Genomic DNA, 18,854 nt, shown 5'->3' with positions numbered 1-18,854 from the left:
GCCGCTCCCACACCCATATCCTGGCCCCAGAGAGTCTCTATTTCACACACGCACACCCTGCCACACATAATTGCACTCATAAAATGCCAAATACCCGGCTCCGAACGCTTCGATATTTATGCCGGAAAGTGATACCCATTGCAAAGCGGGTCTTATGGAATAATCGAATTTTATAAACATATAAGTAAGCGAATAAGTGAATGGAATTGTGCTCATCTGCATGCACTTGTAAATAGTGTTGTTCCCTTGGAATTTCCTTTCATGGAATTGGAATTTTCTAACTATTATCCTATTGCTATTATCGAATTATCTACTAGTTGGCATGGCCAGGTCGATCACCTCGTGTTCAGGAAGTCCAATCCCACATGCAGACATATCTTAATGCTCGCAGACTTGGGGTAGCTGGGAAGCAAACAAACAAATTATGTGCTCATTTGAATACACATTCTAATGCGAATCACGTTGACAAAAATTCATTGAAGCGTGCAGGATACAGGATACGCACACAACCGCACCGGACTGGAAGGATACCTTGACTTTCGAACTCTGGTCTATCCAATCAGGCCTGCTGTCCGGGTTATGGTGCAGATAAAGATAACGTGGGAGTGGCAAATGGTCCCCACCTCGGACGCTGACAAGGACATATTTATACAGCGCTCATTTCGAGCAAAGCACATATGTACATGGCTGGAGTGGCATTCCAATATCCAGTTAATCTATCAGGACATGGTGCACTGTGTAGAAAATTAAATGTGCTAGCTGGAGTCTCAGACACTAAGAAAAAACGGATGACACATTCAAGATTGTTCACTGAAAGATCGACCTAGGATTAATCACGAAACACCTTACTATGTACACATTACTCGCAGTATTGCATGAAAAAATATCATGAAAATCAAATTAACTGCTATGCAACATCATTTTCTGCCAGTGCGTTTGTATGCCAATGTCCTTGTTGTGTGCCATGTAAATGCAAACTAAATATGTACAAACGCCACAGCCAGGCACTAAGTCGATTGCTTCAAGGACTTTCTCGCGCTTAGCGTCGAAAGCCAGGGAAATTTGCAGAAAGGGGAGCAGAAAGATGTAGAAAGCAGGCGGTGTGGGAGTGGGCTTGGATTCCTGGCGGCTTTGTCATTCACACCCAGTTGGATGTCTGCCTCCATCGCTCTATTTCGCATTGTCACTGCTAACAGCTCCTCCACATCTCGCCGCTTTGGTGTCCCCTCGAGTGTAAATGAGTGGCTCCATTCTCTGCACCACCGCATCACCATCCGCGAAACACTACCCACCTGGCTGTACATGTGCCGAGAAGGCTTTTTAATAAGCAATTTATTTTTAGCTTAACAACGCTCATGTAATGAAAAACGCGAAGCCTCAGCGGCTTACAATTCACTTGCAATGATTTCTCCGCCCAGCTCCCGCCCACTTTGCCATCCTCCTTTTTTCCGCGCTGAGCGTGTTTGCCAACGATAATTAATTTTTTTGGCCTACCCCAAGCGAGAAGCTAAGACCATGAGTTCGTACCGCATTAAAAAGAAATTAAAATGTTGCCATTCCCCCCCGAATTTTCCACCTCAACAGTCTCAAGTACATCTAATGAGATAACTCGGAGACAACTGGCGAGAATTGAGTGTATGGTGTATAATAATGGACAGCAAGGAAAACTGGTTGAGTACATATTCAAATACTTCAAGGCCTCTTAAGGAAACTTTTTAAGATCAACCAATTCTAAAACAGTCTAGTTAAATTTTTATTTAAAATGTTACCCTATTCGTTACAATTTCTAGCTGTTTATAATCTGCGAAACGAACTAAATTATAAAACGTTACGTAAGTGCTTAACATAATTATTGCATTTAAATTGCAATTATTCCTATTAAATAAAATATAGTCTTTGTAAAAAGTTTATTCTCTGCATGATTTTCATTCTACAAGATGCTACCTTCCAAGCGAGTTCCATTTCTTTTCACCATTATCCTGTTTCTGGCTGGACTGGGTCAGCACACAACTGAAAGTGTACTTCCAGACTGCGTTCTTTATCCAAGATGTTTGATCACAAAGGATCCGTGTTGCATGTAAAGCATCTATAGAAATCAAAGAAGGATCTTGTATATGGAAGTGGAAATGTGGTTCAAAATATCAGCACTTCTCAAGGCTGTAACAAAAACTGCACTCTGTTTTTATAAATACAAATATCCACAAATATCTGGTCTTAACATGGCAACATTTCAAGTCTTCCAATAAATCATTTTCGTTTTTATTGTGAGTGCCGTTTGTTTGTGTTACTTTTACATGACCAGTACTAGCGATTTTTCTGGCCATTTGTATGCCGTTCAGTTAATAAAGGCCAAACCTCGAAAAGAAAAAGTAGCAAATTCAACAAGCAAGCAAAAACTCTCGGTTTTACTTTTGGCCCGCAAGCGTATAAATATTGTTTTTAAAACCCAATGAAATATTGCATGCGTTTTTGATGAATCGCCCATATGTACACATAGCATTTATAAATAAATAAATATAATCATAAATAAATAATGGGGCCAGCACATGACAGCTCGGTGGCAAAAACGCACAAAGAAAAATAAATATTACAACAAATTGAAAACTTACTTCAAAGCCACAGCGTCGCTTTTGATTTACATATTTTATTTAATTTAACATAAAAAATGCAGTACAAAATACTATTTAATGTAATGAATCAAAATTAGGGCATTGTAAATTTAGTATTTATAAGCCAAACAGGTATTCAGCAATACCTATTAAAGTATCCCAGAAATAATATTTTAAAGCTGTCTGGAATTTTGTGAACCCACCTTTTTATCGTTTTAATCATCCGCGGCTTAGTGCTGCCAAAGCAACCTGAAAAAAACAACACAAAAGGGTTTCATATTAGAAATGTATAAAACTTTTCGTTCCATTTTGTTTTGTTGCTACCGTTTTTTAATATAAAATGGCTTTGGGTGAAAAATTTGGCAAGTGAAACGGGCAAGGAGAATATGTAAATATGTGTTGGATACTGGATGCTGGATGCTGGATGCCTTTGGAGCCTACGGAGCAGCATGCTCGGAATTTAAATTTGTAGCTAAGCCTCGAAAAATGCGAGCCGCTTCATTTTGCGAAAGCAACTGGACCCTTTTGTGGGTGTGTGCGATGTATCTTTGGTGACAAAGGACAATGCCATCAGGCTGTGGGGGCGACAATAAAATTAAATATTCTATTTAATGGCGCCGTAGTATGCCAGACGCGTCGCACAACTTTTCTTGGTGCATTCCTGCACGGAACAGGGGCTTGTCCCGGGACCTTTGACCTCATCGGCAAGTTCATAACTACAACTTGAACTTCCTGCAGCTAACCCTTTGCCTTGCTGCAAATAACAAAAAACAAACTCGCACTGCAATCCAATAAAAAAGAGCAGTAAACTTTCATTTTAATTCCGTTTCCTCTCCGCTCAAATTGCAGTTCCAGTTTATTCGAATTCTGATTGTCCGTTTATTAGCCCGAGGCCCCTCTTGAGTAAGCAAAAAGAAAGCCACGTCCATGTCCTCGCCAGGGGCATGCAAATAAAACAGATTTTATTGACGGTCCTTGGGTCCCTTTTCTTTATACCAATTTTCGCCCAGCACTTTGCCTTTTTTTTCGGACCCAAACAAGAGCGATGGAAGGGTTGTTGTTTTGCAATTTCGTGTGCCATATAAATTAAACAGATAATATAAATTAGATGGGATCGGGGCAGCTTGTGTGATCAGATAACGAAAGCATATTTTTAAGGTTAGGCTCAGCCAAAATCGATGACACAAATAATGCCTCAATTAAGCTGCCACCGAAGTTGTTGAGCCAGCGATGAAAAACATAATGAAAAGCAAGCATAATATTTTCATTTCCTTTAGGTCGAGCCCCAATTCAGGCACTCCTCCACACTTTCAATAGATATTTAATACTCGGCAACATTTTTTGTTTGCCCATCCATGCCAACCCCCGGCCGAATCTTCTCCCGCAGACCACGAGGGGTAACCGCAGCAAACAGAGTCGAAACTTTTTATTCCGCGCTCCTTGCGCCGACAGACGTAATGAGTGGGCGGATGTTGGGGGTCAAAGGTCGCTACGTAGCGGGGGCGTAGGCAGACTCGGCATTTGTTTGAGCAATATTTTCGTGTATATTTTTCAGCTTTTCTGAACATTGCTGATGGTTATTTTTAGTACCCAATGAGTTGCTTTCTTCGGGTATGCGCATTCAAGGGTTTCAAAATGGCAACCCTTCTTTATATGTCACAATAAATGAAAGTTCACTGTGTACCCATTCAAATTCAAATCCCTGTAATAAGGTAATAATTAAGCGCCTTATGCCTTTTGTTAAACCAATGCTATTTCGTTTTAAATAAAATGAACTTCAATGCGTATTATTTTTTTGTCAAAATCATATATTTTAAATGATTCTCAATAGGTATAAAGTAGTCGATAATTTAGTTCCATCATCCCTTGACTCGGGCCAAAAGTTTTAAAGGCGTCACAACCTTAGAGAGCATTACAACTCACTTGTTTCCGGCTAGCGAGGGAGGTTTCCAGAAATGGGTCTAACGCCCGGGTTCGGGGGTTGCCTGGTTCCTGTTCCGAGTTGGCCAGGGTTGCCAGGTCCTTGCACACCCACTCACCCCCACTGACGGCGCATAATTGCGCCGCGTCTGAGGCAAAATGAAAATATTTGAAGCTGCGAGCTTCTCAAGTGTAAAAAATTTAATTTCGAAATGTAGGTTTAACGAACGGAAATTGCTTTCGCTCTCCGCGGGAAAATTAAGTAAGCCCTTGCCGTTATTATTGTTGCCTGATTTTCCCTTCAACTTTTCGCCATCCTGTTGTTCCTGTCGCTTTTCGACTGCGGAAAAGCAAAGTAAATGCAAAGCCAGAAACAAAGTCGTTCGAAAGCATCGAGTCCCAGCCAAAAGTGTATCTCATTTGTGTTTTCGTTTTCAATTTGTTTGGCTAACTTTCTGATTGAGCTCGTGGCTCATTGCGGCGCATAACAGGCAGCGAATGGAATTATTTAATGCTTTACATTTGGCCCAAACAGCCGCCCCCCCAGCCAGCACAAGTTGGCCCCATTTCCCCGATGGCAGACTGCCGGGTAATTGCAATTGATTTGTCGAGCACTTTGCACGCCAATTTGTTTCTGGTCACGGTCAGTTTGGCTGGGAAATGTGGTCAAGGCTGTGGGGGGCCTGCAAATCGAGATTGTTATAATAAGTGGGCAAAACTTGAAGGCTCTCTTTGATCTTGGGATGTGAAAAACCAAATTAGCACCTTGCCAAAATGATTTGACCCACATTGTTGCAGAGAGGGGCAATCAATTTTGATTGCTCAACCTTTCTTATAACAAAAAAAAATTTTGAAATGGAACATATATTTCTATAATATTTCCATTTTTATTTACTTGAAGTGTATAAACATGTTTTACTTAAACTTAAATTATTCTACAATGTATTTCTCAGTTAGCCCGAACTTTTAAGGGTTAGATGGACCCATACAAATGTTTAAGTACATGTAAGACTAAAAATGAATAAATTAATAATTAATCCTATCTCAAGGGTGCGATAATTCTCGTACAGTTACCAATCAGTTTAAGCATTTAAGGGCCGTTAACGGCTGTTTTAATAAAAAAATACATTTTATAATTACGTTTTTTTTTGTGAAACCTTTTGTACAATTTAACCATTTAATCCCTTCCATTTGAACCCTCAGCAAACCACGCGAGGTCGAAGTGCATTTCTGCAAAGTGTCATAAGGTGGAGGCCAGCTAACCTGGCTTCCACAAACAAGTTTCGACTGAAAAGGCTTACTGAAACCGGTTCCTGAAAGTGTGAAACAAAAAACAACTCTCGAGGAAAATCCGCAAACACATGATGGCAAACTTTTTTTTTAAAACCCTTACCCAAACTTTCGGCAACTATGTTGCCAAACCTTTTTTGGTCAGTGCTCAGAGTTCGATCAACTTCCAGGGCACTCTATAGGAAACATTAATAACATTATCCGCTCCCAACGCCCAAAACAAATGCAAAACAAACTAATCAAACTTTTTGCAGGATAACCGAAACGACACAAAATGCGCAAAACAAATTGCTTTATTTTCTAATTCAGCTAGAAAGCATTTTCCATACTTTGTTTCCGAGCAGAATCTACGAGCGAGTGGGGGAAAAATCGAAAATCAATTTCTGTTAATGTGCCTGGGCCAAGAGTTTTTTTGCCCAGAGACCTTGCCACCCATATAGCCAACTACCCAGCCACCAAGCGAACCACTCACTCAACCCATGGAAATCCAGCATGCGTTGGCCAGAGCATATTTTTGCATAAAGTTTATGCAAACATTTTTACTCGAAACCCGCATAAATTACGGATGCCGTCTCGGTGCCCTAATAAACCCTATCTGCTGGATGTCTGGGGCTCAGTAAGTGGCCCGGCTGCTCCTGCTCCTGCTCCTGCTCATGGTTCCAATGGTTTCAATGGTTCCACTGGTTCTGGTCCTGCTTATTTTGCATGTCATTTGCGTCTGAGCACTCTGCGGCGCAGATTTTGGCCCAGATCTGGAGGAGCTCTGCGGGTGCAGAATGGATCCAAACGGTTCTGTGTGCTTCTATTCGATGTGCGGCAAATAAATCTTTAATATTTATAGCAGCAAACTTACCACAAAAAGATGTATTTTCATTCGGTTTAAAATTTGTAAGAAGCAGGCTGAGATCACAGTTGCCCCTGCGTTTACGTTTCTCCATTAGTCTATCAGTATAGAACACAGCACACACTTTCTAGGCTCACGTAAATAAGTATTTCGAAATTTTTTACTTTTTAAACACAGCTGTTGCAAGGAAAATATAACACTTGGATAGCATATTTAACATAGGACCTAGTAAACTAAATGCATAGATAATCAAGAGTATGTACCCTTATTTGTCGACTTCTATTTGTTTTTTTTTTTCATTTTTCATTCTATAGGCAACCTCCTTCAGGCAACCTCAAAATGGCGCCCGTTTCAAAACGCCGTTTACCGAAAAAATCGAATACAAATGTAAAAGTAACGAGCACACTTTCGAAAATTATAATGCAAGGAACTGAACAGTTGTTGGACTCGGGAAATAATACAAATATTCATGTTATTGAAAAACCCCGAATGGTGCGGTATTCAAATTCATCGCTTTACAGTGCGTTAGCCGAGGGCCATTCCACACCGGAAATAAATATTGTGGCAAGTAATAGCAACGCACATGGCAAGGTAGAGCTTAATTCTGAAATCAGCGATATGTCTATTGCATCAGTGTCGGTGAGAAATAAACCGTTTGTGAACTTTCTCCAGGATTTCTCCATAGCTCATGGTTCCGTACCCCGAGAAAGTATTCAGCAGGCCATCGTCGAGTGGGATAAACTGACAGCTGAGCAAAAACAAGAATATACTCCTGAAAACTACGTTCTAAAATTATGTGATCAAGTGCATAATCGTGACGAAATTTTAAATGCAGCTACACTGCATCCGGTATATCCAATTACAACCAAAATACAGAATGCATTTAATGAAGCCAGTACGTCCATGAAATCTGAAAAGTATGCGAAGAAGATCTCGTCCCCAAAAATACGTAAGACAATTAAGCGTTTAAAACCAAAACCACGAGTTCTGGTGACTCCCAGAAAATCAGCCAAAAATGCTGGCAAAAAGAATATAATTTATAGTGGTTCGGCTTACAAAAACTTTCTGCGAAAAACCGGTCAAGCCAATCCCGGTCTGATGATTGTGGAAAAGGCCTCATTATGGCGTAAAATGACTCCTGCCGAAAGGGATCTCTATCGGAATGTGAGCAGACCAAGGCGCCAGAACACCAAAGTATCCAGAGTTGACGCTCCCAAGCGCGAAAAGAAGCGTAAAACCTCACAGTTCACCCAGATTTCAGAAAGTGATTTTTCGGAAACTAATTTCAATATTCAGCGAGATGGCCAGCTAGAAGTTTGGAATGGAAGTACAAATTCCCTAGAGGAGGCAAACGGCTCCTGGTTCAAATTTGGATACATTGCTAAAGCACTTGGAACAGTCAAGAGTATATTTAAATAACTATTTCTTTTACAAATATTGTACAAAACATTTGCATAACTATAAAAAGCATTGTAAGCACGCAATTAAACACCAAGGTCAAAGGCGAAGGAAATTCGAAAGTTATTTTTATTACGGTTTACAAAACCGCAAATCGTGAAATCCCTTAAATTGATTTTGATTCAGTTTTTTTCACGAATTTCACTAAGCTTGGTGTGGCATTTGTCCTAAATGTATTTCTTAAGTCAGTCGAAACGGGTTGAAGTTTTAATTCTCCCTATACGGAATTATTCATCTGTTTGTGCAACTTGTAGCTCTGCCACTGCCATCTCCTCTCAACCCGCCACAATCATCGCCGATTTGTGGGTGGACTGGACGGACACCGAGATGAGTCGATGGGGCCTTTGTCTACACTCGACTTTCCTGCATTGGTTCCTGCTCCTGGGCTAACAAATTTCTCGCCATTGTTTACTCGGTTCAGAGTGCGTTCAGAGTCGTTCCAGCCCCCTGAACTCTCATAGCTGCTTCCGTTTCCGGCTTTGTTTTCGTTCCGTTTCGTTCGAAGAGCCCGGGGCTAGCTTTCCACATTTGGTGTTTATTTTATTGTACATTTGCTGCCGGCAATTCCGCTGAGCCGTGAACTGTTCGGCGTGTCATCATTCGCCTTGGCTTCAGTTGCTGAACATCATCATCATCATTATCATCAGACCCGGAATCACCAACATTATCACCACCGCCATATCCATATATGAGAGGTAAATTTCCACGGCGGCCCTAGACGCAAGGACAAGGTTGGGTCGGAGTTGGACGGTGTTGATGTCTGTGCACGTTGTTGTGTTCTGGCTGCTGTTATTGTTGTCTTTCGGTTGCTTTTTAACGTGCGCCCTTCGTGTTATTTACTTAACAATTTACTGAATAATTTACACTCCCCCCCTACCTTCCGCCCAGCGGATGGTGAAAGCTATCGTGTTGGGCATATTGGGCCAGGAAGTCAGCGTGCAGTGGAGTTTATAGATGCACAAAAACTTGGGCGCACAAATTGGTTTAGAATTTTTAAAATATTTGAACAGATTTATATAAAAATTTAAAATGAAAACAATTAAAATAAAAACATTTTAAATAAGACCATTTTCCCTCAAACGCACAGTTTAATTTAATTTTACTTTTACTGGAAAGTGGAATAGCTGGGTAGCATTTAGTCTAGCTGAAGCCAGGAAATTTTCCATAAGTTGCCTGTATTTTTTCGTTGCCGCTTCGCTTCCTGTTTGCTCCTTGCTGGCCACCCCCACCGCGCATCCCCCTCCACTTTCCACTGATGGGCGTTGAGTTATGAACCTGACTTTCCTTTTGGGGGTTTCGGTGTGGGGGGCTCAGTGGAAAGTAAAACTTTCACCTGTGCTGTGAGCCCGTGAGCCTGTATTTGTGTGTGTGTGTGTGGCTTGGTGTGGTTGATAGTTGTCCACAGAATCACACACACAGTAAAGTTACATACGCTTGTGTTTACTTAGTCGAGTCTTTGACTGACATTTAATGCGGTTAGCATACGTGTGTGCGTGTTCGCTTCACTGTGTTGATAATGTGCATAATAAGCCCTAATTAATGTTAAATAATGAATTTTCTCATTTGCACGCCGTCAGCGTTGAAAAGGCACTGCCTTCGGCATTTGCTCGATTCCATTTCATTTCGAGACAAACACACGTCTTTCGAAAATACTTGCTTCGAAATACTTGCAGTTTAACCCCCCGATTGCCACAAAAAAGGTTCCAATTTCGAGCAGATGGGGAGGTTAGAAATGGGGGCATGGCGAGTTCCTTTGTTGTGGTTCGTGCACCTTTCCTTTTTTTGAAATTTACCAAAGCCACAGCACAAACATTTCAAATAAATATCAGCAAGTTTTTCTTCAGGGTACTTTGTGTGTTTGGTAATTAAATGACCTTATCAAAGGGGCTTTATCTGGTTCGCAAGCCATTTGACAACCGTAATTTACACGAGCTTAATTGAATGTTGAACAAATTAATGACAAGAGCCGAAGGTTACTTCCCAAAAGGGTTGTATCTGCAAACAAATACTGGCCATTCAATTATTTGGAGCTCCTGTCCAAAGTTGTTGGAACTCTTTTATAAGTCCAAACTCCTGGTGAACTTCATTGCCAATCCCCCAATGAAGCCAATCCTCACAATGCCCAACTTCTCGTGGCCAACTCTTTTAAATCGAACACTTTTGTTTATTTACAAGCATTTAACTGAATTATACAAGCAACTTTGCGCATAACAAATATCGAATTTGGCTCCTTCGACCCCAAAATCGTAATGCGGGTTAAGATGAGGAGGAGTTCGAGCATATAAAAAGTTCAAACTGTCAGAACTTTGACAGCAATATTGTTGAGTTATATGTACAACAAGCGGAATAACTAAAACAGTGCAGAAATTAGAAACAACATACCGAAAATGTCCGAAAAACTTTGCCCTCGTCGAATCCTGCAACTTTTTCGCCTCGATTCTTATTAAGGATGTTGCTTTTGTTGTTTAGCCGATGATGTTGACGGTGGTGGTGCTGTTGTTGTCGCAGGAGAAAATCAATGTCGGCATATTTTATCCTTTTTTCATAGCCAGGCACAAATATACATGAAACATACATATACAAATAAAATACACCACTACACTGACACAGCAAAGGAGTAGGAAATCCAACCGAGAAGCCAGAAAAACAGTTGCCAAACTCAGCGTTTTTTTTTTATATGTATATGGCAGTTGATTAGCCGCCTGATGCTGTGGATTTTTATTATTACTTTGTTTGATTTTTTGCCCAACTTGGTTTTTCCTTGTTCGGTTTTTATGGGCCTTGATTTGATTGCATTTTGTTTGTGGAATATATATATGTATTTTTTGCTGTTTGCGCTGGCACTTTCGCTGACAGCCCTTGAGGCAATTATTTTTTAGACCCGAAATCGCTTACAACGTTTCAATATTTTGTTTGATTTTGTAGTGAATACATGTTGCAGCGAGTGCTCCTCAAGTTTGTTGTTTGTTTTATTTTATCTTTGCCCCCTCTGTTATTTTTCTCTTGTCACTTTTCGAGGTGGGTGGCATGCGCTGAGTGGCATGTCAATCAAAAATCAATCAAAATGTTCGCGTTTTCGCGCTCGTTAGCGTTTACACATGTTGTTGTCGCTGGCTTCTCAAATTGCGGCAAATGGATTTCAGGTTGTTTTCCGAATTTCCCGTCTCGCGTTACCCGGCGCACTCGGAAAATTCTTATGGCGACACGTACTGCTGCCCCCTCCCAAACTCTTGCCTCTTTCCACTTGCCACTGTACACAGACACACACACACACGCACAGAAACAGGGAAACCCAGGCACCAAGGAGCTAACTGCGGGTTTAGTTGAGTTAACTACGGATTAGTTGACCACCTGGTCAGGACCTTTGGCTCTTGGCAGCTCTAATTCCGGCGGAGTGCTCCACGGGCGGGTTTACGGATCCGTCCGGTTCGGAGCGAAAATAACGGAGCGGAACGGACTCGAACGGATCGACTGCGGCGTGTCTGTCGCTCACGGCGTACGCTTTTCAACTGCTGCGCCCGCAACGCTCGACGGATTTCCAGGCAGGCAGACGCCTCCGCCAAGTGGAAACCAAGCGGAGTTCGGCCTCCTCTCTCGGCAGCGTCCTCGTGCCTCGTTTTTCACTCGGCAAACAAACTGTTATACACGCTCTCTCCCGAGAGAGCGAGAGATTGTGTAGAAGAGAAAGAGCCGCAAGGGAAAGTCGCCCACCACTTTCACCGGTCTCTCAGCTACCTTATTTATATTTTCAATGTGATTTATATGCCTATTAAAAACCAAATCAACGGGACTTGTCAATTGCATACTATTAACAATTGATATGACAACTTAAGTAACATAAATACTAAATACAACTTGATAAAAATTTACCTACAATTCAGAAATTCATATAAAATAGATATAACATATAAAATGGAAATATTCGTATTGAACGGAAGCAACCAGAATACAGTAGTTATGAAGAGATTAAAGAAAATGCAATAATAAAATATATTTAAATAAAATATGTTGTTTAAACATATACATGCCTGGGCAACATTTTTAAGTTATAAATCTTTATTATTGTTATTGTTTGTGATCTCCTTGCCCGCTTTCTTGGTGAACACTATTCCGTTCTATTTTATATCCGGCCCTTTTCAGTATAAGAGCAATCATACAAACTGTTCCCAGATAATTTCCCCCTATGGGATGCTCTCCTAGTATCACAGTTGTTATAACAGAGCACTCGTTAAGGGAGTCGGCGCCACTCTGGAAATTCAAAGCGCACAGCCTGAAAAGCCAACCTCAACACTAGCAGCTGACTGACCGAGCGGGTGGAAAAACTTCACCACGGACTCTGGCGTGAAAACTCCCAAGCTGAAGTCCTCAGCCGGCGGGATATGTGGCCGGAATCGGAGGCTTCAGTTGCCAGTGCATTTCCCCACCGCCCACACACAGCCCCGCCCAAATACCCGTGACACCGAGCGAAGCGGGTCCCTGCGGAGGTGCCGAAAATCCATTTTGGCCAGAACCGAAGCCAAGAAGAAGTCTTGGGGTAAAATATAGAAGTGGGCGGTTGGCGAAAGCCAGCAGCGAAAAATATCGATTCGGTTCGATTGTTGTTGCCTGGCTGCCCGAATTGTATATTGCTTTATAAGCAGCTTCTGTCTTCGACAAAATATATATATATATGTATGAAAAAGGAAAAAACAGAAGAAAATCAGCAGACCCTGCCCTGCGGTTGCTTATTTGGCTGCTTTAGTTTCGATGCCATCAAGCGAAGTCCTTTTCGCGATTTCAAAACTGGAAAAAAAATAGAAATAAAACCAGAGATGGGAATTTTTCGTTTTACGCTGTTTTTCTTGTTTGATGCCTCTCCTTCTATCGAAATGAGTAAATAACCAATGAAGCAGATAGAAATGTTTATTGTTATTCTTCGGGGCTTTCTCTGCTTTGCGTGCTCCTCCTTGGTCATTCAAATCAATTCCGTAGGCAGCTTGTAGCTAAGTTTGTATCTCCGATTTCATCTGCATTTTTATTTAAATTTACATTGGCCCGGCATCAAGGAGACAAGATTGTCGTCTTGCCGAGTAAACGAGCCATTGCACATTATGAATGTTGGCTTACAATCTTTGTCCTCCTCCGCGAAAATTCTCCTTTGTCGGGAAGTACAATAATTAAGGCTGCGTTAAGTATACGCACCTTGGGCGCGGAGTGGTGCGGCTTGTTCGCCGTGTTCTCGGCTCCACTCGCGCATAGTTTGTGTCGCATTAAAACTATTTAAGTTTTTAATGCCCTAACAGCGATGATCTTGTGCCTGGCATATAAATTACTCAGGCGCCCCTTTGGCCCCGCCGTCTTTGCATTAACAGGGCTTCAAAGGCCTCCGCCCTGCCGACACCCACCATCGTCACCCATCATCGCCACCCAACAGCCAGCTGAACGTCCTTGCCATCGAGCGTGGAAAGCGCGGAAGCAGCGAAGCTCCAAGATGTTGAGCACTTTGCCAAAGTTTTTACTTGGCTCGTTGGCAATTTTTACTTTGTTGCTTTATAGGGATTTATGTTTAATCGGCCAAAGGTTACTTCGAATCACCCGCACATACTTACCCACACATTTGCTCTTTGGCAGGCCGACATGTTAAAAGCTCCTTTGTTTTACAGATAGAACGAAGGACGAAAGGATAGGGGTAGTGAAATGCGTTACTTGCACTGTCAACGCCGAAAGTGGAAGTAAGTTATCCTTATGTGAATCACCTTAATAAATCGAACGATATTTCTTTAAATTCATTTATAAAGTCGGGGCTATCGGGGTTTTTAAGTATCATTAAATTTAAAAACAAGTTGTTCCCTGATAAGTAAAAAGATCATCATCAAAAGTTCAAAAAAGTTATTTTTTTTCTCTTTTTTCGTAAACCATCTAACTTAAATGTACAGCTTTAAAAATTAATTAAATATTTCAAAGCTCTTTTGCCGGCAGCTTTTTAACAATATTATTCCATTAAATACCCGGCAAAGAGCAAATAAATAATCCAACTGCGAACTGAATTGCATTTACCCCTCGCTGTTGGCCGTTCATTAACCCGCTCTTAGCCGTTTATTTACTTGGATAAACTGTTACAATTGTCCCCAGCTCAGGTTCGGTCAATAAACGAACTTTCATTGGCTTAATTGTAGAAGTGGCAGCAGCTGCATGCAAAGCAATCCCTTCTAGAGTTTGCACTTCAACAAATGGATATAGCCGTTTGAGAAGTCATTTCCGATTAGCTTTACTTATTTTGTAAGCACTACAGTAACCTGATACTTTTCATCAGCTAAACAAGTCCATTGATAAACGTTTCGTATAGTTTTAGAAGATTAAGAAGAAGCGACTGATTCCCAAACTACACAGAAGTGGGTCCAACTAGCGACGGTAGTATTATTGTATTCCCACAAATCTAGATCCAGGTACTCAAAGTTTTAGCGACATATTGAATATATGATTATAGACTTAAATCTAAAAATGATAACACTATATTAGATGACATAACAACCCGTTAATACAAGCCTCAAAGTTTGGCCATGCAATTTTGAGGCAGTCCTACGAGCTTTCTACAGTACTCACTCGGCGAAGGACGAACATTGATTGGTGTGCGAGACGTAGTTCTTTGATTTGTGTCTAGACCGATGAGCGCGTGCCTCAATGTTGGTGGAAAATGGAGGACTCGAGGAATCGAGAAGGCAACTTGGCTTACGAAAATTCATAGCCTGAGCGCGAAAGTTTATTAGATGCCCTTTGCTCTCTGCCTTTGTCTTTGCTTTTGTTGCCGTTGCCTTTGAAACGTAGCCAGAATTTTAATTTCCGCCTAGAGCGTGTCGCACGTGGCCGCACTGTCAAGGAAGTTGACAAAGCCGACAGCTCCTTTGAGTTTCAGCCAAGTACCGCCGACCTTTGTGGGCGTTGTGGGCCATCAAGTTGGACGGCGGTCTGTAATTATGACCTCCTCTAGTTAAGACTCCAAATAGTTGACCTTAAAGCTAATGAAAAGTGTTGGCATACCTCTAAAATAGAGCGGAGTAAATTGAAAAAATTATAAAATAAAAAATAAACAGACAGGGAAACGGATATGGGAAATAGTTGGCGATTGTTTTCGACGCATTCGAGCGTTCGATGCACTCCAAATATTTGTTCAAATATTTGCCAACACGCTCCAGCTTTTCTGTTTCACTTCTGTTCGCCTTGTTAATGCTATTGTTGTACAACTTTTGTGCAAAATATTTTACGCCCCACAATTTCCTGGAAATCTACATTTTTGCTCACTACTTTTTTTTTGCATTTCGAAAGGGGGCAGTACTCGAACACATATACAGCTGAAACAGGCTGAGTACTGAGACAGACACACATTTATGAGAATGGCTATTGGCATGGAGCCATGGCCCAAAGCCTAGTGATGCAGTTGGCTCGTTTTGTGCCTTTCCCAGTCGGTATTTTCAGCTTTTGTTTCGATTCCCCGGCACCAGTGGGCCAATTTCTATTACCGAAACTTTGTATGTACCCTACAGGGATATAAAAATGCTATCAATCGGTGGCCATAACAATTTCCCAGTTGAAGGGTTAGCACCTCCGATGGGCAGGTGTTAAGGGTTACTTGGGATATTGCAACATAGGGTTTCCATATCTCTAAGCATCCCTCATTCCTTAGTAATCTCCATGACTTATTTCTATAAAAGGTAACTAGATATGACAGTCTTATGGGAAAAGTAAAACAATAACAATACATTCTTTAAAGTATTTCAAATTTGATTTTTATTTTGAACATTTGTTAGATGGTAAAGAATAACTATTAATATTTGATGGTTTTTCAAAAAATGTCTATTAATCTGATATTGCGAATATAGGTATATATCTGAATTTATCGGTTTTTCAACAACATTAACATGAATTTCAATGGCATCCCTTTTCGTTTAGAGCATTCCTTAGTCGTTCGCTTTGGCTTATCGAAGATTTGCTCAAATTAATACTTAAAATGCGCTGCGTTGTCAGGCTGGGATTTGTCTGGCTGCTCTGCCTGCCAAATGGGAAAAATGTTCGCTCCGCCGGTTCTGTTTTGGCACGGATTGCATAACAAATGCACGGGTTCTGGATGGTAATGGAAATGTCAATGCAGCCCCCTGTTTTTGGGCCAAGTTTTTGATGGCGGGGGCAAGGTGGTGGTGCTATAACTCAATTTAATGTGGAAATTCGGGCAATTAAAGAGGCAGTCGCATTGCAAAGGCAATTGCAATTTGCCCACTTTTGAGCACCGTGCAGGTCATAAAGTGAATCATTTAGAAGAAGACTCGAGATGAGCATGCATTTGGGACTTCAGCCAGCCAGACTTGAGCTAGTGCAGCAACTCGAAACGGAAGCTGAAGAGCGCAATTAGCAGTCCTCCAGCCGAAAAGAATAAATGTCGGGCTAAATAGCTAAGTTAAATGCAGGGAGCTCGAGCTAATTGCGGCCCATTGAGACTTTGAGTTGGTTAAAAACTTACAGCACCTGAAGTGGCCGAGCAACCTCAACGACTCACTGATGCGGATCCAAGTATTAGGCACACACACACACACACACACTCGTGCGGAGATATAATCTGAAGATGTTCACAAGTGTGCCACAACTGCCAAAAAGACAGCAAGGTTAATTGCCTTGCACTCTACAATGGTTTCATGTATTTTGTATCTTGCATCTGCATCGGCACTTCAGTCTGTGTGTGTGTATGCAAAACGAATTGCATTTTTGCTGGTTGCCAAGAAAATTGAAAAATTCAACAGTGATATTTTGTAGTCCTGGCCATTCCCAACCAATACATACATACAAGGACCTCATTTCTAAGGACTCACGTAAGTGCATACATATGTGATTGGGGGAATCCCACTCCTGTACATTCCCCCCTTTAGTTGCGTAATTTCAGTTGTCTTGGGAAACAATTTGTCACTAATTCGAAATTTATTTGCATCGTCTATGAGACTGGGTGCGACTCAAAACCCTTTGACAGAAAATATAATATTCGAAATATTTCGCTTACAAACAATTAAAACAAAACTACTGCTCGCATCTGGGGGAAATATAAAGAGAATTTAAATTACATTTTGTAGTGTTATTGCGAACTGCACTTTACAGCTTTGAGTAAGCTGAACTAATGTGTGTTTATTAAGTTGAACTAAGCATGCATAAAAATTATACTTTATGCTCCGACAATTTCGCATTTCGGGTATGTAAAATAACTGATGATAATAATAAATAATATACATAAAATAATAATATGTACAATGCAATGTCAAATGTATATTATTAGAGTGCAAGTTATTTTGTTTGATACTTATTTTTTTAGGTAGTTTACACTATAGGCGAATTAAATTTTTTAGAGCACGGAAATTAAATGTTTTCTATTCACAATTTATTGCAGAAAATGGCCATCCACAGCGAATGTGATATAGTTGATAGGTGTACTTAAGTGGGCAGCTACTTTATGCCTTTTTGCACTACTCCGCATCTCGAGGCTCTTAATCGATTCTTAAGGATCCCCGGAATTGTTTCGTTGGGCTACGTGTGCACCATCGAAATGGATTGCATTGTTCTTTAAGCACCTTCCATGCATTCCACATGCTGCACCATAATTCACACTTAACACTTGCATTTTTTTCGCCGGGTCGAGGGTTGAGTTGTTAAGGGCCGGGGCCATTCTTTGGGGCAACTATTTCGCACTTTGCGGAAAAGTTTTTATGCCACTTTTATCTGGCAACACGTAAATATTCGTTAAAAGTTGAAATTTAATTTTATACCCCCGACGCATCTTGCAGATGCAGCAGCATCAGCAGCTTTCGCAGCAAGTGCAACTATTTTGCGCTGTTTCGTCAAGTGCGACGGAGGGAAAATCAGCCAAATAAATTTCACTTGCACCTTTGGCGGGCGTGGCGCGTCTGTTCTGGCTGCTTGTTAGCATTAAATTTATGTCTGCGCATAAATAAAGCTTTTCTAAACAGTTTGTGCTCTGCTCAACGCTCCACGTGAACTCCAGAATACTTTCCGGGATTCTTTTCTCGGACTCGGATTAGTTCGTCCGGGTGGAGCATCTTTATTCGGTCTGCGGACACGCAATTGAATACCAGATTACGTCGTTTAGATAATTTCATTGAGATAAATCCCAAGCAGCTGTAATGGCATTTAATATTTATTATTATTATTATTATTAATCCGCATGCGCGGGCTCCTTTCGCCTTTGTTTGACTAGGAAGTTGCGTCGTCATCGGTTCAATGACTTCATCTCTGGCCTTTATTTGCGGCCAAATAGCCTTTATTATTGATGTCTTCGCCTTGTTTATGTGTCAACAACAAGCGAATTTGCATAAGCAGAAATTTCATTAAGTTGGCAATTCGCTGGGCCAGCCAGCTTTGTATAATAATCCAGTGAAATCGATAATTTCGCATTTTTCCGCTGTGGAAGTGGATGGAAACCCAACTTTTCCAATGTCCACACATATCGGTTTAATTTGACATTAAGTTCCCTTGAAGCAGAGCACGGCCACAGCTTGAGAATAATGATTGATTGAAAATTCATACCAATACAGGAAATGATGCTACAGAAACCTATATATTGGGTTATATACAAAATATTCAATGCTCTTCCTTAATAATTCTCTATATGACTGCAAGGAAAAATCTAACGAACTAACACAACTTTATTTATAAATTATTTGTATATGACTGACACCTGTTTAACTTTTCACAAGACTTAC

At 41.0% G+C, this 18,854-nt stretch overlaps 3 protein-coding genes and 1 long non-coding RNA gene across 6 annotated transcripts in view; 2 read left to right on the top strand and 2 right to left on the bottom strand.

The window, feature by feature from the left end:
- Nucleotides 1-11,669, bottom strand: part of kek2 (kekkon 2) — a 44,947-nt gene extending 33,278 nt beyond the window's left edge. The window contains exons 1-2 of the mRNA NM_078827.3: nucleotides 10,504-11,669; nucleotides 2,813-2,858 (exon numbers count right to left, since the gene is read on the bottom strand). The gene's annotated coding sequence lies outside the window, so the exon portion shown is untranslated. The remainder of the gene's footprint in view (nucleotides 1-2,812; nucleotides 2,859-10,503) is intronic.
- On the top strand, nucleotides 1,928-2,267 carry Acp33A (Accessory gland-specific peptide 33A). The gene has a single exon (NM_078826.4). It carries the CDS (start codon nucleotides 1,938-1,940, stop codon nucleotides 2,079-2,081), a length of 144 nt encoding a protein of 47 aa, NP_523550.3. The 5' UTR covers nucleotides 1,928-1,937; the 3' UTR covers nucleotides 2,082-2,267.
- lncRNA:CR44496 (long non-coding RNA:CR44496) lies at nucleotides 4,425-5,030 on the bottom strand. Its single transcript, NR_124201.1, has one exon. It is a non-coding gene; the product is annotated as a long non-coding RNA:CR44496 (long non-coding RNA).
- On the top strand, nucleotides 6,773-8,173 carry Mst33A. 3 transcript variants are annotated; one of them, NM_001259062.1, is made up of 3 exons: nucleotides 6,773-6,918; nucleotides 6,978-7,254; nucleotides 7,336-8,173. In NM_001259062.1, the coding sequence occupies exons 2-3, from the start codon at nucleotides 7,003-7,005 to the stop codon at nucleotides 8,080-8,082; spliced, it is 999 nt and encodes a 332-aa protein (NP_001245991.1). In that variant the 5' UTR covers nucleotides 6,773-6,918; nucleotides 6,978-7,002; the 3' UTR covers nucleotides 8,083-8,173. The 3 variants fall into 3 exon arrangements, with proteins under 3 accessions (NP_001245991.1, NP_602306.1, NP_477465.1); NM_134430.2 differs by having other exon boundaries at nucleotides 6,992-8,173; NM_058117.3 differs by having other exon boundaries at nucleotides 6,978-8,173.
- Nucleotides 11,670-18,854: the final 7,185 nt, after the last annotated feature.

The sequence above is a fragment of the Drosophila melanogaster genome, chromosome 2L, assembly GCF_000001215.4.
Source record: "Drosophila melanogaster chromosome 2L".
Classification (NCBI taxonomy): domain Eukaryota; kingdom Metazoa; phylum Arthropoda; class Insecta; order Diptera; family Drosophilidae; genus Drosophila; species Drosophila melanogaster.
Note: the sequence above shows the minus strand (reverse complement) of the source record. Positions and strands in the feature narration are given on the sequence as shown.

What these genes read in the sequence shown, in the direction of transcription:
- Mst33A (NM_134430.2), top strand. Translation starts at nt 7,003, where the DNA reads ATGGCGCCCGTTTCAAAACGCCGTTTACCGAAAAAATCGAATACAAAT.
- Acp33A (NM_078826.4), top strand. Translation starts at nt 1,938, where the DNA reads ATGCTACCTTCCAAGCGAGTTCCATTTCTTTTCACCATTATCCTGTTT.